Below are 15721 nucleotides of genomic sequence, written 5' to 3'. Positions count from 1 at the left end.
AACATTTTCTTGTATGCTTCTTTTGCTTTTTAGCCTGTTTATGTAAATGTGTGTCCAAAGCTTTATCAGAAATTTCTTCTTAAAGGTCAGCAACTGTAACTTGTATCGCCTTGGAAAAAAGAAAGGATTGCCAAGTCGCATGGTGGTTTCGATTTTTGATCCCCCGGTCAATTGGCTTCCTCCTGGCTACATAGTAAATCAGGACAAGAGCAACACTGACAAGTGGGAGAAAGATGAAATGGTATGAATTTATTTAACTGTTTTGATGAGTAGTTACTTGAGTGTCTATATTCTTTCATCCTTACGTCATCCCACCACCCCCCCTGTTATTTTACTGTTTTCAGCAAAGAAAACGTAAATCCATATTTTTTTTTCTTTCTAAAACTTTTGTATGAAAAAATGAGAGGAAAACTGATTCTAACCAGAACCTGAAGTAAGGAAATTTATTGCACATCATCCGATATTGAGTGTAGATATTAATGGAGAAGCAGAGGAGAAAAGCTTTTCTGCTGATATTTAGCCTGCTCCCAAGAGTTTTTTAGAAGTTTGTTGGAAATTTTAAATGGTATTTTCCTCACTAGTTGCAATATGTTCAGGCAGAGCACTGCCTGCTTTTTAATAAATAAGGAGTTCACTTTTATAGAATATAAGAAAAAGAATTGGTTTTTCATAGTGCTGAGGCAGAGTGAAGAGTAGAACTGGCTTGAGATAATGTTCAGTATTCTGAGAGCTGCTTCTGAGAAAAGCTGTAAAAGCGATAATGTTCAATATACTGAGAGCTGCTTCTGATGTGAAATACAGTGCTGGCTTAAGCACCCTCAGCATCTGACACTCTCACTGTCTTACCAAGTGCTTCACAATGACAAATCTTAATGAGGAAATGCTCACTCTGTTTCCTGACATTCTAGGAACAGGACATGTTCAGAAATACCAGTGATCATATAGCAGTCAGTAACATGGCCTTGAAGTGTTCCGGAGTGGTTTGGAGTTCAGGAGAAGGAGGTGGAAGGACATATGTCTTTTTCCCCATTCGGAAGACCACACTCAGGCTGTAGAACCACCAGAGGGCACATGAGAGTACTGTTAGGTGTATGTACTTTGCAAATAAATGTTTATTGCAGAATAAAACAACCTGATGATTGTTGTGGTTCTATACTGTGCCAAGATTGCATTTCAGAGAAACTCCCTGCTGTACCTTTTAGCAAATGAGATAGTGTGTTTGGGTCTGGAGCTAATTGTTGGTTTTTAAAAGGTTTCAGTTTTCCACAGCATTTCAGTGGCCTCTGTGATAGTCACTGTTTATTTTTCAGACCACAATGCAGAGGTGATGCAACTAAATAGTGGGGCTGGGGAGTTTGTGCCAAGTGGACACTTTGCTTTCTTGGATGTAAATGTCTTTCTCCATCCATGGGCTGATGGTCTATAACTGAAAATAGAGATCTTATTACGACAAATTATTACTAAAACTTAGTAGTCAAATGTTAGTATTTATGAAGCTTTATTAAGGGGAAGAATTTTTCTTCATTCATTTTATCAAATGGCTGATTTACAAAAGAGTATTTAAAAAGCACTAGGCATGTATTTTGCATCCCTTTTTAATTGACAATAACTTCCTGAAAGTTGGTCGAGTATTATTTGAAAAAAATCATTCTTCTGTGGTTCATCAATGATTTTTTTTTAAATGCTAATGATGATAAAAATTATCAGAATTGCTTTCTGTTTCCTTCAGCCACTGCTCATCTTTATCCCTTAGTTTTTTTCTAATGTACAATGAAGTACATGTGTGGATAGTTCATGTAGCTGTCCTTCTATTTACAGTTTCATTTTTAAGAAACTTGGGAATGAAACCACAATAAAAATTTACAATTTATTCCATGTTTTTAAAAACAGATGCCAAAATCTGGTTTTGGAGCATCCATTCAGGCATGTCTCATTCAGAGACTTCTTGTTACTTCAGTAGTAAATGTGATGGGTGGTGTGTAACAAGAGAAAAGTAGCACATGTCCTTGTTGAAACTGGTTAAATTTATCTTACCTTACATTTTATCTTACTACAAGTACCTAAAATAACTGTCTTAAATCCAGTTTTGGTATCTTTCTGATCAATTTAAGTTACAGAAGTCCCTTCTGTGTGTGTGTGAGATAGGTAATGACAGCAGCAGGAGTTCTTTCAGCAGAATGTCTAAACTAAAACTTTCTGTAGCCACTTTTTTTTTCCTTTGCTCTCATTACTAAACTTAACTAAGCCTGTGAGATCTGTTTGATTGTTAGACAGTTTTAAGTGCTACCTAGTTCCCCTTACAGCTGCCACCCATCCACACTTCTGGATGGGTGTGCATTTTCCCCAAAGGGAAGCAACCCCGTGGTAGCATCTGGTTCACAGATTTGCAGTATTTAGTGACTGAGTCCTACAGTACAACATGAATAAGTTCAGGGCGGATAAAGGCTGTTTCACTTGATTGAAAATGTTGTTGGCTTTCAGGACCTAGTCCAGGAAAGTGCTTTGAATCTGATCTTGCTCCTATCAAATTCAGTGGCAGAATTCTTGCTGACATCAGTGTTGCTGTGTTGAGCCCGTTAATAGTCCTTTTGATATTAGGAAGACTACCAGTGCATTTAGCTAATATGTTTAAGTGCTTTCCTGTATAGGGGCCATGGCAAATTGTAAAGAATTATATAGTTTGGGAATATTTGTGTTCAATTTGTAATTGATGTCAGTCCATTCCAATTTGTTCAATATGAGGAGGGAAAAGACATAAGACATCATTAATTTTGCTGTTGTGCGTGTGTATGTAAGTATTAGAAAATTGATGACGATTTTGCCTTCTCTATTTTTAGTTAAATAGCCTGTAAAAAAAGATAACAACACCTGAAAAACCTGCACTTAATGCATTTTCCATGTAGAAAAAATTTCACAATTGCATTGATTCAACATTTGTAACAGACTTACTTAGGAGCTTGAGAGAAGGATGCAACTGGAACTTTCTTATGCTCTCTAGTATTTGTTAATTTAGAATTTTCTGTTGTTTACCTTGGTGTGCAAGTGTATAATGTTTAGTGGATAAAAAGTTCGTTGTGTGTGCCTCATGTGCCTCCAAGCACAGGTTGCTATGAAATGCAGCATGTACTTTGTGTAGAATGCACGCTATTGTAGGTTAGTCACAAAGAGTTTGTATTCCAGTCCTTGTGTAAGTTGAGATTGTATTGTGCTTCTGATCACACAATGTACTTACGAATATTAAAAAATTGGTATTATTGTTAGGAGATACTTCTCAAATCCTGTTTTCTGATCTTTCTGCAGTAAAAGTGTCTCATTTCCCTCTTCAGCACCTTTTTTTTTTTTCTGTTCTTTTGTAGACAAAGGAAAACATGTTGGCAAATGGTAAACTTGATGATTATAATGATGATGAAGAGAATGAAGACCTTATGTGGAGGTTGCCCAAGGAAGAAACAGACTTTGAAGATGATTTTCTGGAGTATGATCAGGAGCATATCAAATTCATTGATAATATGTTAATGGGATCAGGGGCTTTTGTGAAGAAAATTTCACTCTCACACTTTTCAACCACTGATTCAAACTATGAATGGAAAGCACCCAAAAAGTCATCCATGGGTAATGTTCAGTGTTCATCAGATTTTGATGATTTTGACTATAGCTCTTGGGATGCTATGTGCTATCTGGATCCTAGCAAGGCTGTTGAAGAGGATGATTTTGTAGTGGGCTTCTGGAATCCATCGGAAGAAAACTGTGGTGTTGATGCAGGAAAACAGTCGATCTCCTATGACTTGCATACAGAGCAGTGTATTGCTGACAAGAGCATTGCAGACTGTGTGGAAGCCCTGTTGGGCTGCTATCTGACCAGCTGTGGTGAAAGAGCTGCTCAGCTTTTCCTGTGTTCATTGGGGCTGAAGGTGCTCCCTGTAATTAAAAAGACTGATTGGGAAGGCACTCTTTGTGCTACCAGAGAGAACTGTAACAGTGAGCAGAAAAATCTTTCACCAAATTCTGTTTCTGCTTCTGTAGCTAATTCAGAGCCTTCTCTGTGTAAAGACCTGGAGTATGGCTGTTTGAAGATTCCACCAAGGTGTATGTTTGATCACCCAGATGCTGAAAAAACCCTAAACCACCTTATTTCTGGTTTTGAAAACTTCGAGAAGAAAATAAATTACAGTTTTAAGAACAAGGCTTATCTTCTTCAGGCATTTACTCATGCCTCTTACCATTATAATACCATTACTGGTAAGTTGTTTTCAAGAAGCTCTATAGTTTTTTTTCTCCATATTGCAAAAGCAAGAAAAGTAGCATCTTGTGTTCCATATATAGACTTTTTTTAGACATCACATATTACAGTAGTCCTAGAATACAGTATCTTAGAAAAGAGTATTTTGCTCACTATTTAGAGGGGGATAATTGCTCAATTTGTATATCAGTGATTATTCATAATTTGACTTGATGGAGATAAAGTATATTTTCTGAGACCTCACCAAGTTTCGAGAAGCAGCATCAGTGATTAATGCTCTGTCACTAGCTGTGTATGACTGACATTAGATCCTCATTTAATGGAAGTAAGTTCTTGTAGAACTCTGGAAAATTGCCGTGTACTTCAGGAAATAGCAGTCATATTTTCCAAATATATTTAGCAAATTTGCTCTGTAATTGAATCCCAAGAATGTTATACTTCTGTACTTCTAAAGATGAACTGTAGGCTACAGCTTTTATTAGCTGAATAATCTATAGGAGTGCAGAATGTGGAGACTTCCTTTTGAAGCTGTAAATTCAAAATCTTAATTTAAGTCTAGGCATTTTATTGAGTAAATATTTGAAGTCAAAGTTTGAAGTAACTGACTAAATCAGACTAAATATTAGTTTCAGATTAATGTTTAATGTTTCTGAACATGATCTCATAAAAGATTTTATAGCGGTAGAAATTTGCTATTTCTGTGATCTTTAATTGCTCTTGCTTATACTAATTAATACAATATTTGTTCGTTCTAAAACTGGAATATTTTCCTACAATGATATGCAATCAAAAGGAAAGCATGGTAATATTCCAACGCTGTAGTGATTGGCAGATTTCTTTGCAGTCAGCAGTCTGAATTTTTCCCCATAGTGAATTGGACCCTTTTTCCAAGGAGTTAGAAAGCTCTGCTTTCATTAAAGAAATAAGTAATTTTGAAATGCTGCTACATTGAAAAACAGTTCTGACAAAACACAAAGTGCTCATTTGGTTTCTTGTTGTAGGGGATATTATCCACATATGTATTTACTTTTTACAAATATTTCACAAAAAGTATTGAAAATAAATGATTCCTTCATTTTTAGATATATGCTTTCAGAAACCTTGAGGCATAGTGTCCAGTTAAAATTACATTGTTCAAACTGTAGGAAAACTTTTGATTTAATTTCTATTTACCAAGTGAGACAGCTGTGAATAAGCTGTTACCTGTAACTTTTTGTCTGTAAGGAGTAGCTGGCGGTTGAGATCTGGCAGCGTCTTGGGTTCAGCTGCTTTAAGAGCAACTTAGTGCTGGTCAATTTGCTCTCATGGTAATTTCTGTAGTAGTTTGTCTTCTTCCTGCTCAACCTACCTACCCATATTTGCATTTAGCAGGGTTTTTGCTTTTGTTTATGTTCTAAAAATAGATATTCTTAGCTCTCTATTCCCATGGCCCCTGTCAGTTGTGAAGAAAGCAAAGGCTTGACGATTTTAATTTCTAGATTAAAAGACATATCTTGAATAGGGCTGTTTGTTAAAGGTGTCTTAGTATGTGGCAAATCAGTCAAAATGCTCAGATTTTGTGTTCCCCTGCTCTTAATACATTGATTTTTGTATTTGTTTTAATTTATTTGTTTGTTTGTTTATTTTAATTTTTTTTTTTTTAGTTTTAGCTGTTACAGTTTTCAGACTAGCCCCTGCTGGCAGAATCTGTTAAATTTACTTTTTGATGTTCCTCAGCATGTGAAGATCTTGAGTAAAAACATTGTTTATAAACACAGCTGTTTTTCTAGCCTGCCAAATAACATTTGGTTCAAAATTGGCTTTATTATTAGATAGAGCTCCTACTTTTCCTGGTGTGTTTTTTTTAATATTTCATTAGCAATCTCTTTAAACACAAGGATACTACTTTTAAAAAACAGATTGTCTTCCCTGAGCATTGGTTAGCTTGTGGAATTTACGTGGCACTGTACCAAACTTCTTATCCAGAAAGCCTGGAAAGAATGTGTGTGTTAAACTTAATTGTGGTGTTGTACATTCTTTTATTTCCAATGCTTTAAGATTGTTACCAGCGCTTAGAATTCCTGGGAGATGCAATTTTGGACTACCTCATAACCAAGCACCTTTATGAAGACCCACGGCAACACTCTCCAGGAGTTCTTACTGACCTACGATCTGCTCTAGTCAATAATACCATTTTTGCATCATTAGCTGTAAAGTATGACTACCACAAGTACTTCAAAGCTGTCTCTCCTGAACTGTTTCATGTTATTGATGACTTTGTGCAGTTTCAAATGGAAAAGAATGAAATGCAAGGAATGGATTCTGAGGTTAGTGGAAGTAAAAGAAATACGTTCAGTATCTGATTTGAAGCATGTCACTGGATTTCTTAGCATTTTTATGATGTTTTATGCACACAGCAGCCAAAGAAGCAGGCTCCCAGTAATAAAAGGACGCGATACACAAAGTAAAATACAGCCTTTAGGAAGTATAAGATCAATTAGAATCTACAGAAATTAATTAATTAGAAAGCCATTTGCCCCTGGGTTTTTCTGTGGCACTTGATTTTAGTCATTTTTGTGCTCTTGGTTTAGGACTGTGCAGGACACACTTAGCTTGCTGCTTTTACTAACTGATAGGAAGCACTACTACAACATAAAATTGAGGGGAAGAGTTGCTAAATCATGTAGTGCTGACTCAGGGTAGGGTATCCATTCAAGACCATCAACAAAACTATCTTGGCACAATGTTGGGATTATTAAATGTAGTACTTTGACAAGAGATTTCTCCTTTTTTTCTTACGATTTCTACTGGAGATGTTACTGCACTGTACTCAAGTATGTCTGACATGCTCCTAAAGGCATTCTGCTAGCCATGGAAACATAATATGCATCTTTGAAGTCAGCCACTTGAAAAGTAGTTCACTGAAGACCTGCAAACCCAGGTCATGTTTTGTGCTGTGCAGGAAAGCTGATGATAATGAACCTCTATTTTCTAGCGAATGTGGTAAAAGTAATTAATTTACATAAGCTGGATAGGAAATCTGTGAGAGCAGGACCTTGTGAGTCAAGTTCTAATCAGGATCTGGAAGAGATGGATTTCTCATTATCCTTCTTTAAAAGTGTTACCGAATAGATGTTTATAGTAATTGGTCTTCTGAAAAACTGACCGGTCATTTAAAAAATACTCCTTTTGACAACATGCCAGCATTAAATAAGCATGTTATTTTTGTATTTAGTAAGTACTTTTCCCTGATAGACAAAACTTTAGGAATCAAAATATTTCAGTCACTTTTATATGTTCACAGCCCTTGCACTCTGTTGCAGAGTGAAAACCAGGTTTTAAGGGAAAAAATCATGAAACATTGAGTAAGAAATTTGTCACTGAAGTTTAGATAATATAAATTATGTTAGAGGATTAAACTCTTACCTCTCTTGTTTTCTCCACAGTACAAGTGAAAAGGCTAGGAAAAAGGCTACTTTTTTTCAGAGCTTACGGTGTTTTTTGTTTTCTTCAGTTTTTGCAAGTATGCAAAAAGAAACTTTCACAAAAGTTGCAACCAAATTGTGTGATAGCTGTTTCAAATAAAATCCTTGTTTTACTCTCGCTACGCCTGCTCCCTATCTTGGTCTGGCACTGAATTACTGAAACTCTTATTTCATCACTTAATGTAAGAGTCTTTGTTTCTGCAGTTTGTGCCAGCTAGACTGGTTTCCATGTGTGTCTCCACGTCATCTGCTTTTCTCTTTTTTCAAATTTCACTCATGAAACATCTGTCCCTTGCCTTACAGCTCTTAGGTTCTCTCTCCTTTTGTTATTTCAGTATAATGCAAAAGGACTTCAGTTTACACTTAGTATGAAGTACCCTATTTAAAACAGTTGAACTTGATTTTTAACGTCAAGATTCCAGTTTGTATTGCTGTATGTGTCAGGTCTGACTACTTGTTTGATTTACTTCAGGTAGAAATTGGGTGGAACACGTGTATGAAGTATTATCGTCACTCTTAAGAGGACTGAATTGGATTTTAAACCCCAAATGGAGTGAGAGGCTAGCTGCTGGGGGAGAAGACTGACAGAACCTTTCTTCTCTTTAGGCAGAGTAGCATAATGGTCAAAATCTTTGTTTTCAAGTAACTTTGGTTGTAGTTAAGCAGATGTATATTACATGTGTTTAAAGTATTTTAGTAAAGGATTAGATCAGCTCAAGACCTTTAAGATGTACACTGAAAGTTTATTTTTGATAATGAGGATAGATTATTGTCGTAAATTGGTAGCATAGAAGAAAACACTGCCTGCTGCACTTAAACACCTACATTTGTCTGTTAGGTCAGTCTGGTTGTGTTGTTTTTCAGTTATTAAGGTCTTGTTTTACTAGTGCTTGTTTCATGCCTGTCTTCAGGGGTGAATAAGGTAAGGAGAGGTACATGCAACTTTCATCCAGAGACTGGACTTGGAGATTTTTTAAGTCTGTTTTTGGGAAATATGTAATGTGGGAACTCTTCCTTTGTTATGGGTGGCTTCCTAGTATTAACTGATAGAAGTCTGGTTCTAATTGGGAAAAACAAGACCCATGGTGAAATCCTACAGAATTATCACAGAAGGAATTTACAAAGTATAAAAGTTCCCTGTACACTATGGGATTTTTTTCTCCATATTTGAAAAATGATAACAACCAGCAGCTTGGTTTCACTTGGGAATAAAACAACAGTTTTGCTCTGGAAAGTTGTCAATTAAAAACTTAATGGAAGTATCACAGGATATAGGATATATATAAAAGAGCTTACATTTCTGAAAATCTTTGTTTTACCATAAGTGAAGCAATCATTTCTTTTTCCCACCTCTTCTCTCTCTCCCACTCTTGTCTTTTTTTAATTGCAAACAGCTCAGAAGGTCTGAAGAAGATGAAGAAAAAGAGGAAGACATTGAAGTACCAAAGGCCATGGGGGATATATTTGAGTCCCTTGCTGGTGCCATTTATATGGATAGTGGAATGTCTTTGGAAATGGTTTGGCAAGTGTACTATCCAATGATGAGGCCACTAATAGGTATTACCTGCTTTCAGAAAATTACTAATAATTGAGTGCCATCTGCTAGGAAAAGAACAAAGCTAATTTTTGTTTTTCACTTTTTCTTTCCAAATAGAAAAATTCTCTGCTAATGTGCCCCGTTCCCCAGTGCGAGAGCTGCTGGAAATGGAGCCAGAGACAGCCAAATTTAGGTAAGAATATGCTTTCTTCCATACACACTGACAGAAAGTGTTTCTAAATTTTGCCTTATGAGCTACAGTGAATTTTTAAATGTCACAAAGTACTTGTAATTTCTTTTGCACTAAGCAGCTAATGTAATCATCATTGTGTCCACTGTTCTTTTTTTTCTTGCATAGCTTTCTGAGAAATGTAATGATTTCTGTTTAATTTTACTACTCTAACTTCTGTAGAAAAAAGAATGTAAGTCTCTTATTTCACATTACCTTTCCTTGGCAGTAAGTAATTCTTGTGTATATTTTTGCAGTCCTGCGGAAAGAACTTACGATGGAAAGGTCAGAGTTACAGTGGAAGTTGTAGGAAAGGGAAAGTTTAAAGGTGTTGGCAGAAGCTACAGGATTGCCAAATCTGCAGCTGCAAGAAGAGCACTACGAAGCCTCAAAGCAAATCAACCTCAGGTCCCAAACAGCTGAGACTCCTCTTAAAAATAAATGAAATAGGGAAAAAAATAACACACAAATTAAGCAAATTTCAAAAAAATGTTGACGTTGAGAGGAACAAATTGGAAGACAGAATTTAAAGTTTGTTTGATACCAGAATAGATAACAAAACATTTAACATGTATAAAATTTTGGAACTAATTGTAGTTATAGTTTTTTGCGCAAACACAATCTTGTCTTCTTTCCTCACTTCTGCTTTGTTTAATCACGAGAGTGCTTTAATGATGACATTTAGCAAGTGTTCAGAATAATTGTTGTCAGGTCTTTTTGTTTTACTTTTCTTGTCAGTACAGCTTTGCTTAGTATTAGAAGGCCAGGGAGCTTATGCCTAATGCAGTTGCTAGATTTATATATATAGTAATCTTGGAATTCTTCAATCTGTGCACTAGTGCCAGTCATAAAGCAGTTGAAAAACTGTACTGGATGATTTGGTATAAGAAAGATTAAGTGTGCCAGTATTCTCCTTTTTATTTTCCTTTTTTTTTTTCTCTCCATGTCATCTTTTTACATTAAGATGGCATTCCCAATCATTATTGCACTTATTTGTTAGGGACAGATTTTAATTGAAATGTCTGGCATACTGGTAGAATGAAACTTCGGTTTCCTTATGCCACACAGTCTTGCATAAAAAAAGGTTCTTGCCTTAAAAATAAATAAACCCTCATTAATAATCTTTAATTTCTGATCGTTTTTGGAACAAACTGTTTTACATTCCCTTCATTTTCTTATGCATTTTACAATGATACAGCTCTATATTTACAGTACAACTCATTACTATAGCTGTGACTTATTACAGGATTATAATAGAAATTATATTCATATATATGTAATTAGGTTATTTTTAACAATTCTGAGGAGGTGGTTAGTCTACAGTTTTTTTTATACCATAAACAAAATATGGTCTTTGGCTAAAATTCCAATTTTACACAAACCTGCAAGCTAGATAGTTCCAATACTGGAAACAGCAACAAATAATTGCACAGTGCAAACTGTCACTAACAAAATAACCTTAGACATATCACACCTAAGATATGCTGCAGATTTTATAGTCAATTGGTTACGTATTTAACAAACAGAGCACCTTTACACTTAGAGATATTTCCACGTAAATTTCTTACTGTACTTTTCAGAGTTGCATGCATATTTCATCTACCAAAGCTGTGCTGTTAAATAACATGAAAGTTGATGTTTGAGAAATAACTGCCGTACTTTTGATACATCTGTGATTTAGGTCCTTAATTTAGAGAAACTAGCTCATTGGTGTTTTGGTCTACTGGGAGCGTGGGGGGAAATCATACTTGTATTTTTTAGGCTTTGCCTATACTTCTTTAATTAGATTTTTGTAGGCACTCTTCACTTAAATACCTCAGTTCTTTTTTTCTCTTCTTTTCCTTTTTATTTTTGCATGCATTGGGTTTTTTTCTGTTTTGGTGCTATGTTTATATATTATGCTTGAAATTTTAATTTTTTGCACTGTAACTATAATACCTCTTAATTTACCTTTTAAAAAAAGCTGTGGGTCTTGTATTCCCACCAGTATCAGTAGAGGTTTGCTGCAATTTTGCCCTGTTAATTATGCTTGAAGTTTGAGAAAGCAGAGCAAGGTGTTCTAACATTTTCCAGCACAATAGTTTGAACTTGATGCTGTGTCTTATGAACTAAATTACAAACAAATACTGTATTTTCTGCTTTTAAACCCTATTCCTTTCCTCACAAATGCACACTAAAGCAAAACAAAAACTGTCAGCTCTTGCTTTCTTAACAAAAATAAAGTAAATGCCTTAGTGACAAGGGGCAGACATTAAGCTTTTCTGAAATACAGTTTTCAAAAGTTCATATATTTGCTATCTCAGTCACTTTTCAGTCTGTGAAAAGAACTGTTGTATTTGAAAGCTGCTTGTTATAGGAGTCAAACCAAGAATTAAAATACTAGCTTATAGAAAAGTCTGGTATTTGTTTGGTACTTCAGTCATGAAAGGAGGTATAAGAACTGCAAGTGTAGATGATATATTGATATGGAATATAAAAACATGCAGTCCAAATTCTCAAATGTAAATTGCTTTGTGTTATCTGTGTTAAAAACTAAAAAAAAAAAAAAAAAAAAGGTCAGTGATTTAAGCTATAGTTTGGTCTTTGTGGTAGGACTGAAGTTTCTTAGTGAAAATACATGATTACTGATGCCAACAATTCTGTGTGTCTGGCCAGACATCAATCAGCAGATTAAATCAAACCATCTAGAAAGTCTTAAGTAGTTTTAATTGCATTATGAAAAGCTAAAATTTCAGTTATTCTTTGAATGCCTAGAATTCTTACTGATTGTTACAAGGTTATAGATTCTCAGGGGTTTCAGATCATTGTTAGCAGTGAAGTGGTTACGGAGTGTTTGGGTGCAGACAAAGTCAGCTGAACCTACTCTGTGTTTCAGAACAGTTTAATGATCACTTTGTTACTAGATAAAAGCGTATGAATTGGACATCCGAAATGTGTAGTGGCTGACTATAAAGTAGTTTCTGCTGCTCTGATGCATTTTTAAATGCGTTTTAAATGCCACGATTTTTTCCAGTGTGACCTCATTGAAATACTTTTTATCCTTTGAGGCAGAAAATCCATATTAGTTTCCATGTTATACATCTGTGTGTTTTACCCTACAGTTGATATGATTTTGATACTGGACAGTGTACGCTATTAAAGACCTAAATCTGATCATTTGAAGGTTGGGATAGAAATCACTTGACATGCTATAAGCACAAGTGTAAGCAAACTGTTGCAGCCCATCTTCAAAAGCAACCACACAGGCTCATCATAAATAGTGTGGGAGATAATTGGCATGAACCTTGGGGCTTTTTATCTAAGTCCTATTATACTGTACTTTAAACAGTCCTCCTAACTATGCTGCGTTTTTATTTTTATGGCTTTTTTTTTTTGCGCTGTTCTGTTCATGTAGCACAAATAAGCATTGCACTTGGTACCATGCTTTACCTCATTTCAAGGAAAAAATGCTTAACAGAGAGGAAAAATGTGGTTTGGCCTTGCTGCTGTTCTGATTTAATGACTTTGAAAAAGATAGTTTTTAATGCCTGCAATGTGTCATTTACTTGCACAACTTAAATAGGTCATTTGTAACGTCTGTGGCATTTTTACTGTTCATGGAAAAATACAACAAAGATGTGTAACAACTCTTGATTGTATTTTAAAGCTATTATTTTTCTACTACATCATTTTACTGTTATGTGAAGTAATTAAAATTAGAATGACCTCTGACTGACACTCCAGTAATTATCTCTGAACAAACCAACATTTTACACATGTAATGTAATTTTTGGGAGAAGATAGCCCCTGGTAATTTGGTCAACCTCAACTAAATCTGTCCAGTCTGAATATTGAGTGCCCGTTACTGACTTCTGAAGTGTTTGTTCAGCTTGATGCTGCTAAAGTCCATACAAAAAAATAGAAGCCTATTATTTTTAAGTCTCATTATACAGTAGTATGTTGCAACTGCCAAGTACAGAACTTGAACAAGAACCAGTTTTGGTGCTGAGGAGGAATATAGTGGTGGCCCAGGGATGAGGTGCTGGATCCTCAGCTGGTGCAGATTGATGTAGTATCGTTTCAGTCAATGGAACTGCATTCATTTACATACCTGCAGATCTTGTGCTTGTATGTTTGTTGGAGAGTTTCGTTTTTCCTCCTTGTGAGCAAATATAGAACCATCAACTGGAAATTGTGGGGGGTTTATGTTACTGCATATGACATAACATATGCTACATATTCTATGCATTTATATGTACAGAAAATGAATTCCTTGTATCCCAGTCACAGCAGCACACGCAATCCAAAAATGACAAATAGCATTGTGATCTGCTGTGATACTGCACTTGACTCTGACAGTATTCTGGGTTTGTTTTGGATGGGGTTCCCCATGAACACATTCTCATGGAAATCTCTGTATTTTTTATATGAATGAAGCAAGAAGCATTTTGATTTTTGGTACTTAATTACTGACATTGATCCTTTTTCAATTGTTCTAATATTCAAGAAGTTAATATCTTTACTTTCGTATTAGATTTTAAACTTTAAACACTACAGTTCATGACCATCAAATGCAATATAAATATCAGCTGTAACTCAATATGAATTATGTTAGCAAATATCTAGAGGTCATTGTAGTATACTCCACTAGCAGTTAATTTTAACTTCTATCAAAGCTAACTACAATTCTTAAAAAAAAAAATTCCATCCAATAAAGTTGTTGGGGTTTTCCCTCTTTTATTTGAATGGCAACCACAGACTACTTTAATTGCTTTGTAGATGCACTCAGAATTTACTGCAGCAGCAAGTTGGGGAGAAAAATGTTTGTGAACAATAATTGGAAATTGCAGGCATTTTTATTGTAAATAGTGTGACTGAAAAGATGGTTAAAATCAAGTAGAAAGAATAACAAATATAATTTGATGGACAATAAAATATTTACCATCACATGCTGCAGCTGTCTTTAAGGGACATAAAATGTAATTCATTCATACTGTAATCATGCTGCAGAAGTTTGCAATCTGCACCTTATGGATCACAATTACCTTTAATAGTTTTTTGTAATAATTGTAGCTGAGTATATCTCCAATAAAGTTATGGTCTGTTCACCTTGTATTGTCGTTTTGCTTTTTTTAAAATTCCCGTTAATCTCTATAAATCTTCTAGAGTTTACAAAAAATTGCTGTTCAGTCTAAATTTGAAAATATTGTGAAAACATTTGTGAAAACAATATTTCTTCACCTTGTTTAAAGACAAGTCTGCTTGTCTCCTTCCTCTGATGAATGAACTGTCTTCAGAGCTATGTGAAGACTCTTAAGGGACACTCAGGTTTAAAATGATGGTGTATGTAGTACAATTTGATCTCTGTGTTGAGCATTATACCTGCAAAATGCCTGTTGTAGCTGGGAGGCCCCAGAGCACAAGGGTTCTCTAACACAGGTTTTTGTGCATGACTGGCACATGTTTTAAGAATAGTATGTTAATATGAGCTAATAGTCTCAGCACCAATAATGTTAATTTCATTATTTTTGTGTTTGTTTTCTGTTAGCATTTTGCTTATCCTGAATATTGGCAGTGTGTTTGTACAATGTTCTAACACAGTAGTGTCATGCATATTTATGGAGACAAATCAGGCCTGCCAGACAAAGATCAGGAGTCTTTCTGAAAACTTCACAATGTAGCAATCACTTGTTTGGCATCTGCAGCGAGCATCTTTTTCTACACATTTTGTCTTAAGTTATAGAGAACAACCTGCTGGGCTACTGTTAGGCATGGTGATAGCTTTTTCTGGGGTTTGGAAAAGGGGCCTAAGAGGATAAGGCCTTTCAGACTCCAGTGTGTAAGGCTAGTAAGGATGACAACACAGCCACCACCTTCCCAGTTCTAGCAAGTGAATCAAATCAGAAGACATCACCCAAATTTTCTGCAGGAAAACTGATCTGAAAAAAAATAATATTAAAAATTGGTTGTGGATGCCATTATATCCTGTTACTTGTGGCAAAATGAGGTGAGGGATGCCCTCCTCAACTGGAGTCTGCAAGAAAGTTGTCCATCTCTTGCTGGGTAGCGCTGTGAAGCAAATGGAGTTTCCCAGGAAGTCAAGATGTAAAATCCGTAGAGATTCTGTTTCAAAGGCATTTTGACTGCAAACTTACCTGGTATCCTTTGCAGTCCTGCATCTAGGTCATAAATGAAGATGTTGAAGAGCACAGGGCCAAGGATGGAGCCCTGTGGAACCTTGCTGCTGAGTGGTCCCCAATCTGATGTCACCC

General features: G+C 35.6%; 1 protein-coding gene across 1 annotated transcript in view; it reads left to right on the top strand.

Annotated features, from left to right (window-relative positions):
* Nucleotides 1–14562, top strand: part of DICER1 (dicer 1, ribonuclease III) — a 63410-nt gene extending 48848 nt beyond the window's left edge. The window contains exons 24-29 of the mRNA XM_066321811.1: nucleotides 86–241; nucleotides 3357–4239; nucleotides 6278–6546; nucleotides 9099–9261; nucleotides 9359–9434; nucleotides 9728–14562. Of these exons, the coding sequence (XP_066177908.1) occupies nucleotides 86–241; nucleotides 3357–4239; nucleotides 6278–6546; nucleotides 9099–9261; nucleotides 9359–9434; nucleotides 9728–9893 (1713 nt within the window). The 3' untranslated portion in view covers nucleotides 9894–14562. The remainder of the gene's footprint in view (nucleotides 1–85; nucleotides 242–3356; nucleotides 4240–6277; nucleotides 6547–9098; nucleotides 9262–9358; nucleotides 9435–9727) is intronic.
* The last annotated feature ends 1159 nt before the right edge of the window (nucleotides 14563–15721 follow it).

This window comes from Sylvia atricapilla, chromosome 6 (genome assembly GCF_009819655.1).
Source record: "Sylvia atricapilla isolate bSylAtr1 chromosome 6, bSylAtr1.pri, whole genome shotgun sequence".
NCBI classification, from domain to species: domain Eukaryota; kingdom Metazoa; phylum Chordata; class Aves; order Passeriformes; family Sylviidae; genus Sylvia; species Sylvia atricapilla.
Note: the sequence above shows the minus strand (reverse complement) of the source record. Positions and strands in the feature narration are given on the sequence as shown.